The 25,642-nt window shown below is 41.6% G+C and overlaps 1 protein-coding gene across 1 annotated transcript in view; it reads left to right on the plus strand.

Annotated features, from left to right (window-relative positions):
* sv2a (synaptic vesicle glycoprotein 2A) overlaps positions 1-25,642 on the plus strand; it is a 65,203-nt gene that overhangs the window by 10,331 nt on the left and 29,230 nt on the right. The window contains exon 2 of the mRNA XM_087848497.1: positions 17,249-18,041. Within this exon, the coding sequence (XP_087704623.1) occupies positions 17,432-18,041 (610 nt within the window). The 5' untranslated portion in view covers positions 17,249-17,431. The remainder of the gene's footprint in view (positions 1-17,248; positions 18,042-25,642) is intronic.

Genomic DNA, 25,642 nt, shown 5'->3' on the forward strand with positions numbered 1-25,642 from the left:
TGGACTCAGGTGAGACACATTCACAGGGGAAACTCGTAACTGCGGGGCGGGTGATTACAAGGAGGGAAAACAGACAAAGCAAAGCAAACAGAGGCTGTATCCGAATTCAGGATCTGCAGCCTTAAAGTACGCAGCCTCAACGATCCTCAAGGGCCGCGTACTTAAAGACCGCTAAGGCCGGAAGTGCTAGCCTCCGTTGCGCTGCCCAGGTTGCCTAGCAACCATGATACTAACAGCTGGAAACGTTTCATACAGCTTTGTTTGACAGAAATGAAGGAGAAAATCTTTTGTTCATTTGTTTGTTTGTTTCTACATGAGCTTTGATCATTCTCTGTAAGATTAAGCTCAGCTATTGAACGGCGTATATTTTAAAGTAAAGGCTTTAAAACCAAGTTAGTACAAACGTCACTAATGTCATAACTTTGCCGACATGTGGCCAACAGTAATGTTTTAATGTTCTTCGTTATTAAACATTTGCACATAAATAAGTGACATAATATTCAGTACTTACTTAAAGTTTACTCTTCGGCCGCCCTTCATCCGCCGTTTTTTTCCGGCAAAATTATCCACACCCACCGCCGCGCTATGCATTCTGGGATATGTTGGGCCATGAAGTCTACACCGCTGAGTAGACTTCATGTCAAAGTCTGTATTATTAACTCTGTAATTAGGCACCATTCTTCTTATTTTACGGCGCTGTTGTTCAATCGGGGAACGCTCTCTGTTGAGGAGAAAAGCATGAATTTGTTTGTATACGGATTATCCATTGTTTAAATGTCCCGGGCAGTCGAAAAGGAGGCAGAGCTGTTGAGAAATGCTAGGAGCTAACTGGGCGCTAACCGTATCATTCAAATATATTGAGTGTCGCAATGTTGGCAAAGAGAGGAAGTGACGTAAGATTTGCGAAAGCGGGGTACCGATCGGGTTTCCGGTACGGATCGGGTAGTGACAACCGCCACAGCCTTAAAATTCAGGGAAATGAAGGACGCATTTGAGGGCCGCATTTAGAGCAGCCTTCGAATTGGGACAGCTTTCGTCGCGTCGCTGTGACGTAATCGGCCTTAAAATGCGGCCTTTAAGGCTGCAGACCCTGAATTGGGATACAGGTGCCAAAACGGGAACAGGAAGTATGGTGAATATCAGAGACACAGACAAGGAAACACAAGCGACATGGACAAGGTAAACAATGGGAAACAATAAAAACAAAATAACTTGGATAAAAAGGCAACAAAACTGGGACCATTAGACTATCAGCGCCATCCCCACTTATTTTTCCCATAAACTGTCTTTAGATTTTCATAACTCTGTTTGTACAGCCTCCCACAGCCAATGAAACACGTACAGTACATAGACAGTCAGCTGGCACGTCTGGCTTTTCCACTTTAGTGAGCTGATGTGAAATGAACCCGTGGCTGAATGTAATCTCCTCCTGTGGTCTGAGCTCATAATGGCAGCGGAGACCGTGCTTTATTATGAGCATTGGTGGTTGTTGACTGAGTATTTGGGAGGGGGTGGGTGGACCTTACTGACCCCACCCAGAATGCAATGCTCCCGATGCACTCAAGACAACAGAAAAGACTCTGTATGTATCTGAGATATCAGAAGGCTGAGAATGAACACACAGACGTCTGTGTGCTCGGGAGGATTTTATGTGCATCTTAATGGGCTGTGAATAATTAGTTAGATTCGACCTGTTTCCCTTATTTTCCAGTGTTGATTATAAAGAAAAAGTGTCCAGCAAATGATGGAAGGACGCAGGGAACTGGACTGAAAGCTGGGTGTGAGAAAGCACCGCTGAAAAGCCGTTATAACGCCTGAGTCGCCTCAATGAAAGGCCTTGGCTTTCGTTCTACTTGTGTTGACTTCAGAGGGGATTGTGACAGCAACTTACCTGGCATCATGATGATTGCAGTGCTTGTTGTTGCCAAGAAACTGAAAGGTTTGTGCTAAAATAGCTTGGTACCAGTGGATTTGACACCACAACCTCAGACACCCCCTCAGTCTATTAACACCACGGATTGAGAATGTGATGTGTAATTTGAAGGCCAGCCCGTGAAAGGTACACAATATTGTGAAATACACTGAAAATTATATTAATTTTAAGCCGATTTAATGTCTTTTTGATTCTGGAATGAATCTTTTTCTATCTATCAGCATGTCATCTTGATCAAGATGTGCTGAGCCACAGGGACAATCAGAGGAGAATATTCACTACGTGCGTCACAGCATGAAATCAAAGATGTCAGGAGGAATGAATTCAGTGCATGACATTACCAGCCATCTGCAGCTTGCAGGAATTACCACTGGGCCGTCTTTGGCTTTTTCACACTGCTTTTTTTAATCACTCTGACTCTGCTCGTAACTGACATTAACTTGCATGTGGGGCGATCTGATCCCACCTGGATCACTCGCCTAAGGTCATGTGTGGAAAAGGCTTTCAGCTCTCTAAGGCTCACCTCTACGTACAAACATTTGCAGCGATTCACAGACAAGCGCTCATCACTCAGGCCCATCTCTGTCACGCTTGCTAATTACTGCATCTGTGCTGTCAAATGCGCAACAAAATTCAGTGTGTAAATAAGAGCTTGGGTAATAATTATGAATATTTACTGGGTGCATGTTGGTTAGCTTTTTATAATAAGTTGCAAAAATCATTGCAAGTTTTTACCTTTTAATGTAATGACTAATATTTTGCATGGATTGCTGTATTGTGCATTGTGCAAGCTGTGCAACAAGTAACATAAATGCTGGTAAGGGTAGTTTTTGGTCTTCAGTAATAACTCTGCAATCATTTCAACACTCAAGTGGAGCGATGATGGGACAGCTAAACTTTCAGGTTATAGGATTGTCGTGTTTTAGAAGCAGGACAGAGAGATGTGGTGAGCGATTTGAGGCTCGTCCGGGTGAAGGTTTACGTGTTGATGACGACAGGTAATCAACAATGTGCAGTGAAGGGTGGGAGGTGTTACGTTATGTGACTCTGCAAAACGCACGGCTTTGCAGTGACAGTGCAGAGTGTTGCATGTGCTTCATTGTCTAAATCTACTGCACTTGTCCCACTGAGTTTTATGACCTCTTGTTGTCTTTCACTTTATCCTATAAACTCACTTATTCATGTAAATTCTGGTGCCAATAATCAGTTTTCATTGGCAGTGCACAGCCTAATTGGGGGCTTGATATATGAATTCTTCTCAGGTCACTAACGAACAGTGTTGGGAAGGTTACTTTTAAAATGTATTCCATTACAGAATACAGAATACATGCCCCAAAATGTATTCTGTAACGTATTCCGTTACGTTACTCAATGAGAGTAACGTATTCTGAATACTTTGGATTACTTAATATATTATCATGCTGTTTACAACTACATGAATGTACTATTGCTGTGATTTATTACTGTTACTGAAGGTCCGCGGCTCCGAACCGTAGTAAAGGGACCTCTGGCTAATACGGTGGGTTCTGTGTCGGCTCGTAGCCGAAAACTAGCTTTACTTTGTTGTCTGGGTCAACTTTGCTTGCAAGAGACAGAGAGAGGCGTTGAAAGGCTGCTCCAACGGAACTTATTGTTTTTGGAGGAAAACACGAACACGGTGTACAGTCGAGTCTTAATAGCTTACTTACAACTGGGCTCGTCAGGCTCTCTTCTTGGCTGCAGTGGTTATTATTATATTTACATGCTTCCAGCTCCCGTTTTTGCTCGATGACAGCTCGTACTTTTCCTTTTTCTCCCTCCCTCGCTCACAGACACATAATGGGTATGTCAGTCCATTCTCCCTGCAGCACGGACTACACTGCCTATGATGCTACATTCTTTAGAGCTATACCGGTAGCATTCTGCCTGTTAGCTTAGCACAACAACAACAAAAAAGGCCTCTCTCACCCAGGAAACACGCAGAGAGAGAGCGTCACCATGTAACCATGGCAACCGCAACGCTGCCGCCTGGAACAACAGAACGTAGCTGTCAAACAAAACCCAAACAGTCCTGACCCGCCACAATGTGAAACAGGGAAGTACCACCATGTAATCCATTTATTTCAACAAAGTAACTGTATTCTAAATACCACCTTTTTAAACGGTAACTGTAACGGAATACAGTTACTCATGTTTTGTATTTTAAATACGTAATGGCGGTACATGTATTCCGTTACTCCCCAACACTGCTAACGAACACAGTGCAGAGCCTAAAAAGCCCAGTTCTGTCTGGGTGGTTTATTGTATCAGGTTGAAGAGTATGACAACACTTGTCATAAACAGCTGCTGATCGAACAAACCAACCAGTGAAGCTGTGGTTCAGGAAATCAAACAAAGATGCTCTCCAAAGAGCCGAGGGCAACTCACTGCAGTAGGCTGCAGCTGCGGTCACATTGTGCGATGGACATCAATAACTTTCTGACATGGTCTGAATTTTGTCCCACACCAGTCTTTGGTTTATAATGGCCAATTTTCAGCCTCTATCTGGGTGGTTCTGAGATAAAGCACTTGTTTCTTTTATAGCTACAGACACTGTACACTCAGTCAGAGATGTGCTAAAGATGCAACGCTTAATAGCAGTGATCTGTGTGCTCAATATTCTTTTTCACTTGTGTAACGTGTGTCAAGTGTGACGGGATCTGATCGAAGCCAGTCTGTTCAGATGATGTTTTCAGTGTTGTTTTATGAAGCGGTTTAAGGGTGATGCTGCTGCGCGATGAACTCTGCATTGGTTTCTTCTACCTCATCCATCTTCTCTGAGCACACAAGTGCTTATCTTTTTCTGGGCCGAAACCTGTCTGCTGCTAAGTGGGTCTTGGATTTCCACGAAATAAAATGTCTCATTCTTATCAGTGCGTGCCACAGCCTGGTGTCAATGACAACATCCATTTTATTAGCTCAGTTTAACAGATGCTTTGGATTTTTTTTCTCTGTATGAAAGAGTAACTGTTGAAAGCTCAGGGCCATCAACGAGCGTTATGAATGGTGGTTATACGCTGCTGTCGATAGAAGTGCCTCATCATTTAGACTAATTTAGTGGCAGATGGGAATCTCCAGTGCTCTTTGAAAGGAATGTCAGTGAGGCTTACAGTTTAAATACCACCGGTATAGCTGCAACAAAACAGATTAATGATCACATTATCTTGTCTTAACGAGGGGAAAACCCAACGTCTGGTTTTAAAAGGTCAATTCTCACAGATACAAACAACATTATGCTTCTTCCATTATCCCTGAAGTGGTTTTTATTTGGAGCAGTTTCAAAGGTGCGCTCAGAATTTAAAGGCTGATGTACTTTGTCTGAGATTTATTACTTAAGTAATTTTTGGTCACAATATATTAATTCAATTCAATTCAATTCAATTCAATTTTATTTATATAGCGCCAAATCACAACAAAAGTCGCCTCAAGGCGCTTCATAGATACAGAGAAAAACCCAACAATCATATGACCCCCTATGAGCAAGCACTTTGGCGACAGTGGGAAGGAAAAACTCCCTTTTAACAGGAAGAAACCTCCGGCAGAACCAGGCTCAGGGAGGGGCGGGGCCATCTGCTGCGACCGGTTGGGGTGAGAGAAGGAAGACAGGATAAAGACATGCTGTGGAAGAGAGACAGAGGTTAATAAACACATAAATACTTTATTCTAACCTGCGAATCTGTTAAGTGAAGCAAATAAAGTCACAAAGATTGCAGTTCCTCAAATGGCCACTTGGGGCTTACTTCAAATGGATGTTAAGCTTCATAGGCTTGTTTGTAAAATGCCTGACTTTAGAACAAAGATAAACAATGCTGATTTTCTCCTACATAACAACAAAAGAAGGTGAATTTTCATAAAATGCACATTTAAGGTTTAAAGCTATGCATCATTAAAGATAAGATAAGATAAGATAACTCTTTATTGTCATTGCACAGTCATACATAGTACAGTAGTACAATGAAATTGGAAAACTGTCCTACGTCGGCACTACATATAACACAACACGACACGATATGACACATCACAACGCAACACAAACAACACAACACAGTATATTAACTTAGTAATAAAAAAGAAGAAGAAGTGTATTTGTATTGCACACTGTTATTATTGCACCTTGTTATAAATATAAATATTATTATTGTCATTGTTTTAAACATTGTTACCTCCCCCCTAAAAAAGTCCAGGGAGGTAGCCAGTCAGGGCAGCTATTTGCATTGATCAGGGCTATTGCCCTGTTGAAAAATCTGTCCTTGAGTCTATTTGTTCGGGACCTCAGGAGCCTGAACCTCCTGCCAGACGGCAGCAGCTTAAACACCCGGTGTCCTGGTGGTTACAACAGTCTGCCTTGACTGACGTGTATTTCCACTAGCTGTCTGCACTGTTCCACCTTAGTTTATTTCAGTCACTGAACTCTTGACTTTGTGTTGTTGTAACTGTTTGGACAAGTTTACCAGCAGAGACCTTTTAGGCAGGCGGCCTGGTTGGTAATGTGCGCAATGTAGTTGTGCTGTTGTGGGAAATGAGAGACCACACCTCACTGCTTGGTCAAAGAATGAGAGTAGCAAGTAGTCTCAGACTGTGTGAGAGACTATGGCAGCCAAAAATGTGTCTAGATAGCTTAATTTGAGGTAAGACAGTTATCAACCAGCTGCATGCTGTGTTTGATGCCTTTGGAAAAGGTCAAGTTTGCTTGATTATCTGTGATTATGAGCCTCGGGTCTACTGAGGTATCGATGTTTGTGTCAAAATGTGGGGACTTCTGTCCATAAATACACAAACCATGTGTGATGTAAGGCTACATCCATCTATTGTATTCTTTCTGTGATTCATACACATTTAGGAACCACCAGTAACAACAGTATTTATGGATTCATGTTTTTGACCACATGCCAATCGTACGTCCAATATCACAGCTCCTTTTAGCTCTCTTCGTCTCCACCAGCTCCATCAGCTGGCACATTCATTTATTAGAACTAAGATCCTCATGTATTAAGGTGTTTAAGCAGATGTTTTTCTATTTTCTGAAGCAGTTCCTCCACCTGAGTGTGTGACTTGTACCTGTGTGACTTGTGCAGTCTAGACTGCAGTGTAGCTCCAAGACAGCATCATTTATTTAACTCGCATATTTTTTTCTGTTAGCATGCTTTTAGGCTGCCGCATTTTATGTTGCATGTGTGGCTGTGTGTAAGGCAGTGCTTCCCAACCCTCTGGCATTGTCTCTGCTCACTGGAAGAAAATAGGATTACATAATTAAGTCTTTCATCAGCAGCCAACGACAGGCGGAGTATTTGCTCGGTTCCCCATTTGACTCTTAATTTATTATCATTTTACACGTCTTCGGAGATGACGGAGCAGTTTGGGAAAATGCTTTGTTTCGCAATAATTCTTTGCACGGCACAACTCAGCCTGCCATTTCTGCAAAACCCCCAAAGGCCAGCAAAAGTGTATATTTATTGAAAATCCGTGAACGGGGAGATATTTTCAGTGCTGAGGAAGCAGCCACAGCTGCACACTAACCCTACATATGCACTCCACCAAACTGTTTGTTATTCATAGGCAGCGAGTCAAGCAGAACACACTCTCATCTCAGCGTCTCCGGCTTGTGAAAGGCTTATCATAAGGTGATGGGATACTTCATTATATTCAGATGGGCCTCAAGAGTCCCCTGGTACAAAGGTTGTGACCATGGTGATGAAAGAGGATCAGTTATTCGGTTGGCTTCTTAATGAGTGGTTGATAATAGATTGAGCCATATGCAAACATGGATGTAGAACATTGTGGCTCTATAATGGCTAAAAATAGAGAAACAGACAAAGAGAGTTAATGTTACCAACAGTGATAGTAACAGCCTAACACAGTGGTAAGACCCGCCTCCATGTCCTCAGCCTTTTTTGTCACAGGTCATAAAGGTAGAGAGTGGACTGGTTGTTTTGACTGGCTGCTGTCATTTCAAATGACTTCTTCCACTGCAAAGCATTTTCAGTGTTTAGACAGCTCACTTCATTAGGATGAGTCAGCATTTAAACACTTGAATGCACTGTACTCCAGTCCATTTAAGAGTGTATATTTTCCCTTTCAGATCATCTCTTTGATCCTTTCTGATTTGTGCTGCAGACTTTACGCTACAGAACACAGACAAAGTGTGATTCAGACAGGATGGTGGATAAAAGCTGGAGTCTCAGGTTTATCACTTCTCTCTTTGCAGCCATGAAATTCATCTTTTTCTGCAGCAGCAAGCACAGCCATCACGGCTGACGTGTTTCTTAAATGTGTTCTTGGTAGAGTCGCTCTCAAAATTGCTTCTAAAACACAGATCAGAGGAAGTTAAAGCTTTAGACTCAAAGGAGGAAAACCATATACACTTTATACGCCCATCTCTGGCAGTTATCTTCATTATATGAATTCAGCCAACACCAACAGGTTGGTGCTAAATTCTAAATTTTATTAAGTAACGTGTGTTAATTATTTACAAACAGGTTCTGATATTGATGTCAGACAATATGAGACCAAATGGCATTATTTACTTTTTTAATCTTTTGCATATTGTAAGTTCCAATCATATTAAAAATTATACACTAATCAACCAATTTACTATAGCCACACCTTACTGGTACTGGTTTAGACCCACTTTTACCTTCAAAACTGACTTTTGGTTGACTCAACTAGCCAGTTAAGATGCAGGTCATATCCATATTTGTCAGATTGTTATAATTCAATTCAATTCAATTCAATTTTATTTATATAGCGCCAAATCACAACAAAAGTCGCTTCAAGGCGCTTCATAGATACAGAGAAAAACCCAACAATCATATGACCCCCTATGAGCAAGCACTTTGGCGACAGTGGGAAGGAAAAACTCCCTTTTAACAGGAAGAAACCTCCAACAGAACCAGGCTCAGGGAGGGGCGGGGCCATCTGCTGTGATTGGTTGGGGTGAGAGAAGGAAGACAGGATAAAGACATGCTGTGGAAGAGAGACAGAGGTTAATAACAGATATGATTCAATGCAGAGAGGTCTGTTAATACATAGTGAGTGAGAAAGGTGACTGGAAAGGAAAAACTCAATGCATCATGGGAATCCCCCGGCAGCCTACGTCTATTGCAGCATAACTAAGGGAGGATTCAGGGTCACCTGGTCCAGCCCTAACTATATGCTTTAGCAAAAAGGAAAGTTTGAAGCCTAATCTTAAAAGTAGAGATAGCGTCTGTCTCCCGAATCCAAACTGGAAGCTGGTTCCACAGAAGAGGGGCCTGAAAACTGAAGGCTCTGCCTCCCATTCTACTTTTAAATACTCGAGGAACAACAAGATAAACAAGCCATCTTTTTATAAACAAAAGAGTTTGTAGAATTTAACAAAAGGTTTGTTTTACTGTTTTATGCTTGGTTGTTAAATCTGATAAGCAGTCACTGCTTTCAAATATGAATCTGCAAAGATGTGTAGATTCTTCACACACATCTCCAACCCAGTGAGAGAGAAGACCCCCGTTTTAAAGTGTCAGTGTAAAATATGATCTCCACCCTGGCGTCCGGTGCTGCGTCCTGGGGTGAAATAATGGCTAAAAGGATTATTGAATATTATGTCACAGTAAAGCCAATCTTTGACCCTTTAAATGTAAAACGTTATCGTGGCATTATTTCCTCCCATTCCACATTTGTGTGGGCTAACTTCTGAGTTTCTCAGTTTCTTCTGCTTCAACATTTCTAACCTTCTTATTCGTGGGACTGCTGACCAGGCAACAGATTGATTAGCAGCAGGTGAACATGTGAGTCCAAGCTGAGCAACCAAGACAAAGCAGTTTGTTAATATGTGTGTACTGCCTTTATCCTCCGTATGTTTCTGATTTTCTATCTGCCTGCTGTATCGCTATAGAAACGACATTGATGCTTGTTTTGCTTGATAATAACACGTTTGAATCTCCTGGCTGGAGCTCCATGAATTGGTCATTCACTTAACACAAACATGCAAGTGAAGACTAATAATGAGCAATGAGCAGGATGAGATCCAGGCTGATGACCAAGCACCAAATGCCTTTCACAGCATTTGCTCGTGCTGTGATGCTGCGCTTCACAGTGTGAATGTGTGGAAAACAAAGATCTCCAGTCTGTTTAAGATAACCTCGCGAATGATGATGGATAGGTGGACTAATAAGTGATGTTGGATGAACTATAAGAATGATTAAATCTGTGCAGCAACCTGAATAGTTTCTGTCAAAATCCATCCAGAGTCTGCGACCTGAGGGACTCACTGTAAGCCAAAAAATCCAAAGCAATAACTCCAAATATTTGCTTTTCTCTCACTTGATTTGAGCAGAACTGTTAAACCGTACCTCTGAGGCCCAACTAACTTATGTACACAAGAAATCGATGTAACCTCGACTGCTTGTTGCTGCAGTTCAATCTGAAGTGTTTGTGTTTTTGACCCCCGCGTGTTTGTGACTGATGCAGTTCACCAGTCATTAATCCTTAGTTCTCTGCCTGTATAAAGTACAGTGGTGGGAAAATACTGGAAGAATCAGCTTCTTCACACTGGAAGGAGCTGAACTAGAACAGATACCTGAAGAAAAGATAGCTCAAGCTATAGATCATAAAGTACAAAGAAGTCACATGCAGTGTTGGTCAAGTTACTTGAAAAAAGTAATCAGTAACTAATTACTGATTACTTCCCCCCAAAAAGTAATCCTGTTACTTTACTGATTACTTATTTTCAAAAGTAATTAATTACTTAGTTACTTAGTTACTTTTTTAAAACACGATTTACAACCTGAATAGGTGATAAAGTGATAGATCTTTCAGCCCAATTCTACTTTTCCTGCATAATCATCATACAAAATGTGATCAAATGGAAAAGTCTCTTTTTAAAACTTGTTTTATTAGTTTTAATCTTTTAACTTTATGCATGAAGCAAAAATTAAATTATCTGCAACATTCTCTGACTGGAAGAAATTAGTTTAACATTTAAACCTATTTTCTGCACATTCCAGCACATAAAATGTATATTTTTTGTGTTTACACTCAGTCTTTCAAATAGATGCAAGTAAAACACAGCAGAAAATAAATAAAGTCAAAGACTAGCGGTCGTGTTGCTCTATTTTCACCTGTAAAGCAGGAGTGGGGTAGGCGGAGGTTTACCCTGGTGCAGGTGTGCCACAGCGGTCAGCGGAAGGATACGGCAGTTTCTCTGTGAGTTTCCCATTACGTCGTAGCTACTCGGTGCTTGTTTGGAAGTTTAGGGGTTTTTCGCTGTAAAAAGAAGTTTTCTTCCCACGCACAACGGACACTAATGTTTTTGTCACTTTTTATGGAATCAAACTCAAAGTAAGGTCAGTACTTCCACGCTTTAAACGCTGCACGCTCATACTCTCTCTGCACTCGATATATGATCCATTGTTGATCTGCACACAGCTGTTGTCACGAACGTCGCACTGGCTTACGACATTCTCGCAAAAAAATCACGGTTTTAGTAACGCAGAAACGCAGCGTTCCTACAGGAAAGTAACGGTAATCTAATTACCGTTTTTGCAATAGTAATCCCTTACTTTACTCGTTACTTGAAAAAAGTAATCGGATTACAGTAACGCGTTACTCAATCCATCTCTGGTCACATGTCATGATGCCCAGACGCAGCATTGCTTCCTGTTGTTACAATGCCTCCACCACACAAGCATCCACCTTTAGCCTCCAGTAGGATTATTTGTTATTTACCTGTTTCCTGGTGTTTTGTGTTGGGGATGACCAGTTTGGAGCCTAGACAGCAAAGCTAAATATATTTCTCTTTAGTAATTTCTCAGTTTAGGTTTTCTGAAGTAGTTTAAATACATGTAAATGTTCCCTCTAAGCCTGAAGAGAAAAAGAGGGAACACACACATGTAAAGGAAGCTCGTAAAACATGCAGTCATCCTAATTGGGCTTTCATCAGCACAGAAAAGAAGATCAGACACCAACTAGGGAGGATCAGAAAGACAAACGCAACAACACTGTCATCCCCTCTGTATCGGAAAAACTCAGGAGAGTCTTCTCCAAGCACGACATCCCAGTGTGCTTCAGGCCCAGCCACACACTCAGACAAACACTGGTTCATCCCAAAGACAAAACTCCTAAACACAAGCTTAACAATGTAGAGTATGCAATACAGTGTAGCGAGGAACGCTCAGACCTCTACATTGGAGACACCAAACAGCCACTTCACAAACGCATGGCACAACATGGAAGAGCCACCTCCACGGGTGTCCACCTGCATCTAAAGGACAAAGGTCACTCTTTCGAAGATGCCAGTGTTCACATTTTGGACAGAGAAGACAAAAAGGGGTGAAAAAAGCATCTATATCCACTGTGAGCGACCATCTTTGAACAGAGGCGGTGGTTTACGACACCAACTGTCTGCCATCTATAATCCAGTTCTGAGATCCCTTCCCACACGCCTTAATGCCCACTCACATCCTGGTCCATCCGGGGGGAAACTCCCACAGGGCTTAAATCTGGGACTCTCCACCATTTGACCCTAAAACTAAAGAAGCTTCTCAAATAAGAGGTGAAACGTCTTCAAGCAACTTAAAGAAGTCCAGACGCTTTTCTTTCCAAGCTCCTTAGACAGCTTTAAGGATCCTTAGACTTTTCCTTTAGCGCTGGCGTGATATCGGCATTTGTTCTTTCTTGTGTGACGTGTCTACACTGTTGGATGGATAGGGCCTTTTCATGTTAGCATGTAGCTCAGAGCACTGCTCTGGCTCACTGTTGCGTCCTTGTGGGGAGATCTTGGTTTAACTTTATTTTTGACATTTTTCACCTTTCATTCTGAGAGGTACAGAGCGTAGACAGAAGCAGGGAGAAGGTGGATTTACATGCAGGTGATACAGGTGCCATTTAAGTAGATTTGTATTCCGTAACCTCTGCATTTATTTTGCTGTTCTCTTCTAATCCTGACAGCCGGAGTGAAAGAGGATCTCACTGATGCCATTTTCTCTCGTCTCCTTGGGTTTTGCTTTCAGCTGGCTCTCACTGAGCGTTCTTAGACACTCATTGTCCCTGCAGACCTCTGGGTCGTGTGACGTTGGCTCGGCAGTCTGTCTGTTCATCACCCCTGAGGCTACACAGGAAGTTTTCAGGGATTCCCTCCCTCCTACCTTCCCAGTATTTAACATCCTGCCCCCTTGTTTTGCATCTGTAATTTCCTTGCTATAATAATATCATTGTGCACTTGTTAACACTTTTACAAATGGGCCAGTGTTTTTTATAATGAGCAGGAACAATGATAATGAGGTTAGCTTGGCACTTACCCAGTGTTGTTTAATACTGCCCATCTGTAGTAGCCGACATGTTTCTCTAATTACACGTTCCACTGATTCATTGATCCGAGCTCTCTCTGCACATCTGATCACTCCCTGAACATTCGGGCAACATTGTACACTTTTTATGATATCTGTGAAGTTAATATGAGAGTATGACAAAATATTTTCCCCCAACAGGAGAGAAGGTTTTCCAGGGCTTTAACCCTTTAAAACCGGTCGGAGCGGGCACGCTTTGTTTTGCGTAACTATTTTTAAATCCCGGTAACTCTGCAACCACATGAGCTAGCGCAATAATTTTTTTTGCATATGAAACCGGAGGAGTTGTACTTACATCTTATGCCATCAGCTTGTCCTCGGTCACAGTTTCCTTCCACATATAGCTTTGCAAAAACTGCATAAAAAGCACTTGCAGCAACAAAAACATAATATTCCAGAAACACGCTTTGCCGATCCGATCAGCTGTTTGTAACACTTCCCACATTGGATTAGACTCAGCGCGAACTATTGCATGTCCGCCATGACCTGCCCAAAACCGGAAGTGATGTCATTTTCGCGGAAATGTAGTTTTTTTACCATCAGGGCCTCATGAGCCTATACTGGTGTTTTTAAAAGTTATGTTTGACTTTATGACTTTCTGTGTCGTTTCTGGGATGCTTAGGACTCATATTGCACTGCTGGAAATAGTTTATTTTGATGCATATGCTGCTTTTTTGCAAATTTGCACTATAATATTTATTTAAATTTTTCCTGCAGTATATAAAAATTGGTGTATTTCAAAAATAAAACTATGAAGACACTCAAAATAAATTTCCTGTGGTGGGAAACTATTTTGTGCAACTTTTTTGTATTTACAGTTTTGAGGGATAAGCCTCTTAAATTTCTCAAACTAGAAATATATGTTAAAACAACAAAAACAATTTTCATTTTTTTTGTAGTTTATTGCACTTTTTTGAAATTTATGTAATTACTATGTACTTAATGCAGACATATTATTAAAATGTAGGCTGTAATGGTTGTATTGATGTATAGCAACTTGAAATGCTCCCAAAAATGGCTCCACAACATGTAAAAATATAATATAAGCTCTGGCGGACTTGGTTCTATGGTAGGTCTTAGAGGGTTAAAGAATCACTTGAACCTTTTTATTTCGTTATTACTGGTGCAAGCTTCTTGACTACTAAGAGTAACTTCCGTGTTAGAGCCATGAAATAGATCGTAAAATAATTACACACATAATGTCTTTTTATTTTGTACCAATAATATTTTTAAATATTGTTTTGTGAAAGACAATAACATGAGACTAAGCGAGGAAGAGAATACTGTTAGTGGTTAGTGTTCATAATTAGTAACTGTTACAATTCAGTAGAACAAGATTGTAAGAATTTCAACTGTTGATTATTTTTACCTTTGTGACCTGAATATTTCACACTACTGAATATTTACATCATGGCGTGCTTGTACTGATCATATTCACACTAAGCAGGCAGATAGCGCTGTTCTTTTGACCTGCTGCAGAACATTCAGCCAGCGTTTGTAGTCGTGATGCTGGGAGCTGCTTGATCCCTCAGGCTGAACGTTGTCTTTCTCTCTCCCACTGAGCTGCTGCTGCAGTTCTCTTTAAAGAGACTGTGGAAAGCTACTAAAATTACTTCAGTGCCTGCTACAGCTGCAGTCGACCCTCAGAGACTTTCTCTCCAAGGACACGTCATCTCTGCCTGTTCTCCTGAGCACATACATGTCGAAGATTTGTCATCGCTGCAGGCAAACAGTAAACAATCTTGGAGAAATTCTGCATGGCAGATGTCACGGCTTTATTAGCTTCCATGTTTGCTTGTGATTTCTTAGACGAAGCAATGGGATGGAGAGATTTTGTGTCTCAGAATTATTTGATTTACAACCCTGTTAAACTTTACACCATCACTAATGGGTGTCATTGGGTGCAGCTTTTTAATTAGTAACCACGGCAACGACTGACACCACAGGAAATGACCTCACTTCAGTAAGATGACTAATTAAATCCACTGGACACTAAATAATTTACAGGGTTAATAACTTGCTCACTAAATACATATTATTATTCTTAGCCTATACTAGAGTAGCTTTGCATGATTTACACGAATAGTTCATAACAATGCTTGTTTGTCTTATGCTAGGCCTCAGTACATCAATATTTAAGCAAACTTCTTGACTGCCCCTCATAAACAAAAGATTTGCTGTAGTTCATGTGAGCATCCACCATTATAAGAATGGATGTGTGATAGAAAATAAGAAACAGTGAAATAGATCCCATTTGAGGATTTCCGAGGACTCAAAGAGGCGAATGTGTCCAATATTTAACACAATAGAAATTCAGACACATTTTATCTCCTTCTTAATCATCACATTAATCCTTCTAGTCGGGAACCGTTCGTAGGATGCCAAATGTTTGATCATACAGTAAATGCTCAGTTTATTACGTCTATTTGTTGAGCTTACAGCCTTTTCCTTTGGCACAGCATGCTCCTGTCAGTAAGACAAAACAGAGCAGCTTCACAGAGACAGAGAAAAGAGCAGGCAGTCCTGCTGATAGAATCACGATTGCAAATTATGACTCAGTGAGGAAAGACAAGTTCTTTTCTGTACAAACTAAATATTTCATAAATACCTAATGATGTCTTGAAAAGTGAATCGTCTATGTGGGAATAGATAGATAGATATAATTTTATTTCGAAAATGCAAATATAATTGAAATAACAACAGAAAAAAAAAACAAAAAACAAAACTTAAAAATCATCAAGTTTTCATGTAGATATCTTTGTCTGCAGAATGCGTGTGCTCGGAAAGGAGTAGGATGAAGTTGACACTTTTCTTGTTCCTACCCCCTTATTTCAAATTTCATTGCTTACAAATCCATATCCAGGATTCAACATTATTTGATCATATATGGTTAACTATGTACAAGTCGAACACATTGAACATACACAAATAAAAACCATTTTCAGCACGTAAACCAGAACAACAACAAACTACATTTTTACATAAACTAATCACCCTGTCTATAACACCCGCTTAATCTCTGAGCTTGTTTTATATCTATGTGACAAACACCTTAATAAAAACTTAAGGTTGGGTTACTCAGGCCTTGATCTATAAAAAAAATGACTCTTTGGACCATTTTGAAGTCGTATTATATTCTGACTGTGAAATCATGGGATTGCCTGACTGTTTCAAGTATTCAGTGTCTGGATTTAAAAACAGTACATGGATTATGGGCGATTGTGGCTCAAGAGTTGGGAGTTCGCCTTGTAATCGGAAGGTTGCCGGTTCGAGCCCCGGCTTGGACAGTCTCGGTCGTTGTGTCCTTGGGCGAGACACTTCACCCGTTGCCTACTGGTGGTGGGCTGAGGGCCCGGTGGCGCCAGTGTCCGGCAGCCTCGCCTCTGTCAGTGCGCCCCAGGGTGGCTGTGGCTACAATGTAGCTGCCATCACCAGTGTGTGAATGGGTGGATGACTGGATATGTAAAGCTTTGGGGTCCTTAGGGACTAGTAAAGCACTATACAAATACAAATACACTTATAATCACAAGTGTTCTTGGGGTAAACTTGAATTTAACCCCCACCACGGCGGTACTTTCTGTATATGCTGACCTTTGCTGCAGCTCTTTGCTTGTTAATTGCACAGGCCTGTGTCACAGCATGGACCATTATATGTTCGGTAGCTCTGTGGTGCACCGCTGTAAATGCCACAGTGTGATTTGGGCTGTAGACAGAGCTGTGAGATAACTATTAATACAGACCACTGAGCTCTAGACTCAGTTGTCAGCTTCTTAAAGCTGTCATGTCCTTTTTTTCCTCCAACCATTAGTGCTGAGCCAGATAATATGTCCTGCAAATGTCAATGCGATGTGAATGCCTGTGGTCCTGTGCATTTCACTATTAATTACTTGAACCTAGACTGTTTAAAAACGTGTCTCTGCCTGACAGGTGTTGTATGACTCGTGCTAACTCGACTCTTTTCTTTGCTTTTCCACAGGATTTATTGTGTCTGAGCCGACTCCGTGCAGCTGCAGCAGCAGTGCAGTGGAGCTGGGAGCTGTCCTCAGTGCTGAATTTATCAGCTCACATAAATACCCATTGCACACTCATGTGCCTGGGCTGCTCCTGATACTTCCTATTCCTCGCAGCAACTGACCGACACCACCTCTACATATCCAAGATGGACGATGACGGTCGCTACAGAGACAGCCGCTCAGACTTCGTCCGCGGCGCCAAGGACATTGCCAAAGTTGCTAAGAAGCAGGTCGGTAAGAAGGTGGGGCGTGGCATGGATAAAATGACAGATGAGTACACCAAACGCTCTTATAAGCGATTTGAAGAGGAAGATGACGACGACGATTATGCTGGCGTGCCGAGCAATGACGGCGGATATTATCGCAACGACAGCCGCGCCAATGATGAAGAAGGCCACAGCGACTCCACCGAAGGACACGATGAGGATGACGAGATCTATGAGGGCGAGTACCAGGGCATCCCGAGAGCTGAATCGGGGAAAGCTGGCAGCATGGATGGCGTGACAGCCGCGCAGGCACAGCAGTTCAGGGATCTTTCGGCCTATGAGGGCGAGAGGAGAAAAGATCAGGAGGAGTTGGCACAGCAGTACGAGACCATCCTGCAGGAGTGTGGCCACGGGAAGTTCCAGTGGACGCTCTACTTTGTCCTGGGCCTGGCACTAATGGCAGACGGCGTGGAGATCTTTGTTGTTGGCTTCGTGTTGCCCAGTGCTCAAATAGACATGTGTCTCTCCGAGCCCAACAAAGGCATGCTGGGTAAGATATCCACATTTCACTCTCTTGCTCGCTCTGAGCTCGCTTGTCAACACTCAGGAGGGGGGATTACATAAGAGCCAATGTGCAACTTTTCTTTCAACTAGTCTACTCTGTATTGTCTCTCTCTCTTTATTTTTTATCTGTGTGCCTCCTTTGGCAGCGTAGGCCACCACTTCACATTTTATCTCTGCCTCATCTTAGCCATTACCTTTGCAGCTTATCCCCGGTAATTGGTTTTCGACAGCCTCGTTGGCAGTGGAACTACAGCTATTTAAGATTCAACTGCCCATGCAGCTCCTGAACGGCAGCAGCAGCATTTAAAATCGAACGCTCAGCCAGTCCAAACATGATGTTCTCTGCTTCACTTCAGCTGTTTTTAGCTGAATACAATGTGTGTATTTATGTGTATGCATGTGTGTGTGTTCACACTCAGAAAATGAGGTACCTTCTTGAAGTCCAACCGCTTGTTTCTGTGTTGGTACCCTCTAAAGCAGGGGTCCCCAATCCCAGTCCACGAGGGCCGGTGTCCCTGCAGGTTTCAGATGTGTCCTTGATCCATCACAGCTGATTTAAATGGATAAATTACCTTCTCTATGGCTGTATCCCAATTCAGGGTCTGCAGCCTTAAAGTACGCAGCCTCAACGATCCTCAAGGGCCGCGTACTCAAAGACCGCTAAGGCCGGAAGTGCGAGGCTTGTGAAATGGGACGGTCTAGCCTCCGTTGCGCTGCCCAGGTTGCCTAGCAACCATGATACTAACAGCTAGAAACGTTTCATACAGCTTTGTTTGACAGAAATGAAGGAGAAAATCTTTGTTCATTTGTTTGTTTGTTTCTACATGAGCTTTGATCATTCTCTAATTAAGCTCAGCTATTGAACGGCGTATATTTTAAAGTAAAGGCTTTAAAACCAAGTTAGTACAAACGTCACTAATGTCACATAACTTTGCCGACATGTGGCCAACAGTAATGTTTTAATGTTCTTCGTTATTAAACATTTGCACATAAATAAGTGACATAATATTCAGTACTTACTTAAAGTTTACTCTTCAGGCGCCCCTCATCCGCTGTTTTTTTCGGCAAAATTATCCACACCCACCGCCGCGCTATGCATTCTGGGATATGTTGGGCCACGAAGCCTACACCGCCACGTCCTTAAAATTCAGGGAAATTAAGGACGCATTTGAGGGCCGCATTTTGGGCAGCCTTCGCATTGGGACAGCCTTCGTCGCGTCGCGGTGACGTAATCGGCCTTAAAATGTGGCCTTTAAGGCTGCAGACCCTGAATTGGGATACAGCCAGCATGTCTTGAAGTCCTCCAGAGGCCTGGTAATGAACTAATCATGTGATTCAAGTGTGTTGACCCAGGGTGAGATCTAAAACCTGCAGGGACACCGGCCCTCGTGGACTGGGATTGGGGACCCCTGCTCTAAAGTAATGATGTAGTACCATGGACAGGGCACGCCAGTCTTGAACTTCCCGTAAAATGTATATTTTAATGCACATTTTCTTTGTTTTTGTTTTATTTTCTTTTGTTTAGAGTAGATAGTTTAAATATTTACCTTTGTAAACCCAGAATATCTGGTCAGGCTCCGAATCCTACCACGCCATCTGTCATTGGCTGGACACCAAAGGCCTGAGTAAGTGAGGGTGGTGCTGGACGTGTATGGGGACCTCAACACAGTGAGGAGGTGTGTGGTAGCAGTAACAGATGGGTTCAAGGTGGGGTTAGGATTACATCAGCTCTGATGCCCGTATTCTTTTCAGCGGCTGACAGATGAGATCATGCAGGAACCTGGAGAGGTGTAGGTTTGTTCTGGAGAGAAGAAGAATGAAAATGAGTAGAAGTATGGTGTGAAGATGGTGGAACGAACAAAAAAAAGAGTTTTCATTGGGAGTGACCAGGATGGACATGACTAGAAATCATTACATTTCTAATCTCAGGATGAGCAGTTTGGAGACAAATTGAGAAAGATGTGCAGAAGAAGGGTAGCAGATCAGGTAGGAGGAAAACGGGAAGACCTCAGGGACAATTCATAGATGTAGTGAAGGAGGACCTGTAGAGTGGTGGTGTGACAGGGATAGGGTGAGATACAGGCAGATGATGTGCTATGGTTGCCCTGAAAGGCAGGAAGAAGAAGAAGAAAAAGAAGAAGTAAATACACTTCAGTGAAAGCGACGCATGATTTTGATTGAAGCGCTGCTGAATCCACTAACAGCTGAATGCAGATCCCTGTTAGAGCTCTGCCTGGACTCCATGTTGTTGGTTTTATTTACTGTAATGTTGATGAGTTGGATGCGCTCTGATTACATAATTTCCTCTCAGAGGGGTGTTGACTGTTCAACTGTACAGCTGATGTGGATGTTGAATATCTGTGGTGCTTAAAGTGAACATCATGGGTTCATAAGAGTCCTCTGTTCAAACATTAGCTGTTAATTCTGATTGACAGTTCAAGTGCTCAAAGTTTGTTTCAGTATGAAACTTTCACTTTAGGTGATGATAGACATTCTGATTAAGTGTTTTTATCAACAGTATTATATGATTGATTAACAGAGATGGGCAGTAACACGTAACGCGTTACTGTAATCCGATTACTTTTTCCAAGTAACGAGTAAAGTAAGGGATTACTATTGCAAAAACGGTAATTAGATTACCGTTACTTTCCCGTAGGAACGCTGCGTTACTGCGTTACTAAAACCGTGATTTTTTTGCGAGAGTGTCTCATGACAGTGACGTAAGCGAGTGCGACGTTCGTGACAACAGCTGTGTGCAGATCAACAATGGATCAAATATCGAGTGCAGAGAGAGTATGAGCGTGCAGCGTTTAAAGCGTGGAAGTACTGACCTTACTTTGAGTTTGATTCCATAAAAAGTGACAAAAACATTAGTGTCCGTTGTGCGTGGGAAGAAAACTTCTTTTTACAGCGAAAAAAACCCCTAAACTTCCAAACAAGCACCGAGTAGCTACGACGTAATGGGAAACTCACAGAGAAACTCGCGGATTCTTCCACTGACCGCTGCAGCACACCTGCACCAGGGTAAACCTCCGCCCACCCCACTCCTGCTTTACAGGTGAAAATAGAGCAACAGGACCGCTAGTCTTTGACTTTATTTATTTTCTGCTGTGTTTTACTTGCATCTATTTGAAAGAGTGAGTGTAAACACACAAAAAAAATATTTATGTGCTGGAATGTGCAGAAAATAGGTTTAAATATTAAACTAATTTCTTCCAGTCAGAGAATGTTGCAGATAATTAAATGTTTGCTTGATGCATAAAGTTAAAAGATTAAAACTAATAAAACAAGTTTTAAAAAGAGACTTTTCCATTTGATTACATTTTGTATGATGATTATGCAGAAAAAGTAGAATTGGGCTGAAAGATCTATCGATTTATCACCTATTCAGGTTGTAAATCGTGTTTTTAAAAAGTAACTAAGTAATGAATTACTTTTGAAAATATGTAATCAGTAAAGTACTTTTTTGGGGAAGTAATCAGTAATTAGTTACTGATTACTTTTTTCAAGTAACTTGACCAACACTGTTGATTAACTGGGCTATGCATAAATCAATGGAAGCAGCCCAAACAGGCTTATGAGACACAATTAAATAAAAAGAAAAAATCAGGGCCATGAAGTGAAAATAAGACAAAAAGCACGATGCCACCTGAGAAGGGCTAATTTACCCGTATCCCTAAAAGAACATTTCATTCTGTCGTCCTCAGTGCGCCAAAACATTGAATTTTAAAGATTTGGATATTCTTGCATCATCTTCTAATTTACATAACTCACACAGTCCGTTATCCTCCTGGATGTTTTTAAATCTGCCAGCTTCAAGGACAAGAGGAAGGGTTCCCCGTAATGTCTCTGATTCCTCAGTGATTTTGCAGTATAAGGTTCAGAATCACAGTTAGGCTTCATTTCAATATTTTTTTGTAGTTTTGGCTTTAACAAAATGTCTTTTTCAAATCTAGAAAACTTATATTATATTATTATATTAAATCATTCAACATGAAATTCTATATCGCTCATGGAGAGCTGTGTGAAACCTTGTTATTGAGTCGATCTTCTGCCAAATTCAGCATTTTACATTTTTGCTTTCTGATCCAGGAATCCATGTCAGAAAAGTCAATGCACGAACAAAATTATGAACATATGGCTAAAGCTGGTCTGTACAGAGTCTGCTGCAGTTTATTATAAATGATTAGTGCCACATTTATGCAAGATTATCACTCAGTATGGTAACACCCAGAGCACGAGTTACTGTATATGTGTAATACATGAAAATACATGCTCAATTGTCCAGATACAGAGGTCCAAAAGATCACTTTTATTCATCTGGGAAGACCTTACCAGAAAAGTTCATCAGATGTATGCTTACGACAGCTCAGCCAATGGTATTCATGAGTGTAGCCTGTATATAAAAGATGGAAATGGTCACAGTGACATCACCCATTGCTTCTGTCAGTTAACAACAGCAAGTTCTTACCACCAATAAGACAGAGAGGCCCAACTCAGTGATGACGACCAAAAGGAAAGAGGAGAAAGGGCAAATTATTAAAGAAAGCCAATGAAATAACTACTTGCATATAATTTTTCACAATATTAAATATTAAAAATTATCCCTCCAGCTGTCAGACAAACACATTAGCCAGTGCATATGATGGATCATTCTAAAAGGAAGTGGAGCAAAATTAGAAAACCACGCAAAATGGACTTAATTAAGTAAAATAACTCGGATGTTGTTGATGTACTTGCGACTTAAATTGCTGCCTGATCTATACCTCCTTTCCCCTTCTTTCTCCCTCTGGGTTTGTGTCATGCTGGGGGAGGGGCAGGGAGACACGACTGGCCTCTATTCCCTCCCCTCTTCCTGTTACGCAACATTCCTGACTCATGCGAGAGAGCCTCTTGTGCTCGTACCTCTCTGCATGCAGTCTCCTCTTCCGACCCCCATCCTCAGGCTCCATCTCAGCCTATCCTGCTAGCTGCTCTTACCCCACGCAGTGTTCTGGATCATCTGTTTTGCGTGTGCATTAGTATGTGCATGTAAAGGGCGACTGCAACAATGTCGACATGATCACGGATCCGTCGTTTGACATTTCAGCAACACAAAGACTAGAATTAAATAAGGATCAAACACAGGGAATGATGACGGATCGAGGGGTCTAAATAAAACCCTGGTGCAGCGTTTCTGCTCGACGAGCTCGACGAAACACATCGACACAGCAGTGAAACAGTGAAGTGGTTGTCATTGATTTGCCCTTGTTGTGAAGCTGCAGTGGACTGTAGCTTTTTTGTCATATAGGAGAGACGGGAGTTTGTTATATATGCAGGATCAGCGCATCCTCAGCCTTTTGGTGTTAAGAAGTTTTCTCACTGCTCAGCATTCAGTGTATTTCCAGCCACAGTTCTGTTAAATATAGTCACGAGAAGGTTGTTTTTATCTGTAACCTTTGCTACAATATGTTCACCGTCTCCTCTAATTATTGCAGTTGCATGGCTGCATTTTGAGACAGCGACTGCACAGTTCTCCTCAGGCTAAAAGGAACCTTTGTGTAATATAATGTATCCTCGGCCTTTTCATGGACATGGAATCAGCAACTGAAATCAAGGATGAAGGGATAAAATGGGTGAAAACAGTCAATCGGTCCTGGGGATGATCTGTCAGAGAAAAATGTAGGCAAATAGGTTTGGATATTGTAGCCTGCTGTACATGTATGAGCATCAGAAAGAAGTTACCGTATTTTCCGGACTACAAAGCGCACCTGAATATTAGCCGCACAAGCTAAAATCAGGGGAAAATCCTGTTTTGTACATACATTAGCCGCACCTGACTAAAAGCTGCAGGTGTTTCAGTGTTGACTTATCATATGTAAGAGAATATGCACAAAGGGAATTGTCAGGAAAGAGATGGCTGTTTGGAGACACACCCCTTTTATTAATATTTTGAAAAACAAGTTATGGGTACATATTTGCATAACTTTTTAGGTATTTGTACAAGTAGCGGTAAATACAAGTACGAAACATGTACTGTGCTTCATAGTAACAAATGTAGTACATAACAATAACCTACAGCACACCAGAAAAATAGATTGGCCTACCTTTTAGGCTCAGGTGCAGCGACACGGCTTTAACAAGAAGAAAAGTCAGTCATTCACCACCATCTTTCTCTTCTTCCTGCACTAAAACCACCAAAGTCATCTTCTCCAGTGTCTGATACGAACAGGCTCAGGATGGCTTCGTCATCCACTCTCAGTTTCTTTCCTTCGTTGTCACTTTCAAAACCAAACAAATCCTCGTTGTCAGTGTCAGAGTCGAACACCCTCTGAAGGGCCGTGCTGCTCTCCATCATGCAGCAGTCCAGCCCTTCGAAATCCGTTGGTGATCATGGATGCTTTCACACTTTTCCACGCTGTCAGATTCCACCGGTGGAGTTGAGCATAACTTGCTTTTCGCAAGTTTATCACCGCTCGTCATCCAAGCCTCCCGCTGAACGCGTAGCGCTACTTTGAAGTTTGTTTTTCACGCTACTTGTACGGCACTATGTTGCCTGGCGGATGGACATGTGACCAATTTACCACTCTTGAACCCCGATACTGTGTGTCTGATCACATGCCCTTCCGCCAGGCAACGTAGTGCCGTACAACAGCGGAACAAACAAAACAAATCGTCTTACGATATCACAAAAATCATGGACAATCCATAGAAAAGCCACACCTGACTAAAAGCTGCAGGGTTCAAAGCTTGTGCAAAAAGTAGCCCGACAATTACGGTAAGTTTGCATATCAGTACTTCTCCAATACTAGAAAATTAATATAGAAGCTTCTGGGTTACATATTCATTTGAAAAACACTGAGCTTTGTTATCAAAATGAGCTTTTTCTTAAATTTAATTTTTTATAAACCCCTAAAAGTAATATTTCCACTCAGTGCAGAAACAGCAGTCGTAAATTATCTTTACTACACGCAACACACAAATAAGCCTTATAACAAATGATTCAGAATACCGTAAAAAAACACCTGACTTTGTTTACAAAATTGGAAGCAGCGTAAACAGTGCGGGGGATTTGATGAGTGCTGCCAAACAGAGCTGCAGGTAACCGAGCAAACAGCTTATTCAGGAGCTATTTCCCCTCTTTTTGAAGGCATTTTAATCAGCTGCTGCAGTGTTTGTTTGGACCAAACACCCTTATTCACACTACCTTCACAAAGTGAGACCACTGCAAAGCACTTATAGCATTTATTACTTCAGCTTTCAGTGGTAGCAGTGGATATTTGCTGGCTGACTTTCACAGTCACCACAAGAAACTGCAGCTGTATTCTCTTCCTGCACTACTTTTTATTTGGTTGTTCAATAAAAACAAAGCAGGGGAAGCACCACAAAGGAGAACCATGCTAATTTTGCAGGTGATATGAAGGAAAACTAGAAGTTTACAGAAGAAATCTCAGCTCACTGTGCTTCATAAGCAAATCGAAAAGTCATAAAATCCACAAACAACAAACCACTGGATGAAAAGTGAATTATTTAAATCACACAGGAAAATGAAACAAACAGACTAATATATAATAAGTAGGGTATAGAGGATGCATATGTTTTTTACTG

The sequence above is a fragment of the Neolamprologus brichardi genome, chromosome 11 (assembly GCF_056152115.1).
Source record: "Neolamprologus brichardi isolate AB-2024 chromosome 11, ASM5615211v1, whole genome shotgun sequence".
In the NCBI taxonomy this organism is placed as follows: Eukaryota; Metazoa; Chordata; class Actinopteri; order Cichliformes; family Cichlidae; genus Neolamprologus; species Neolamprologus brichardi.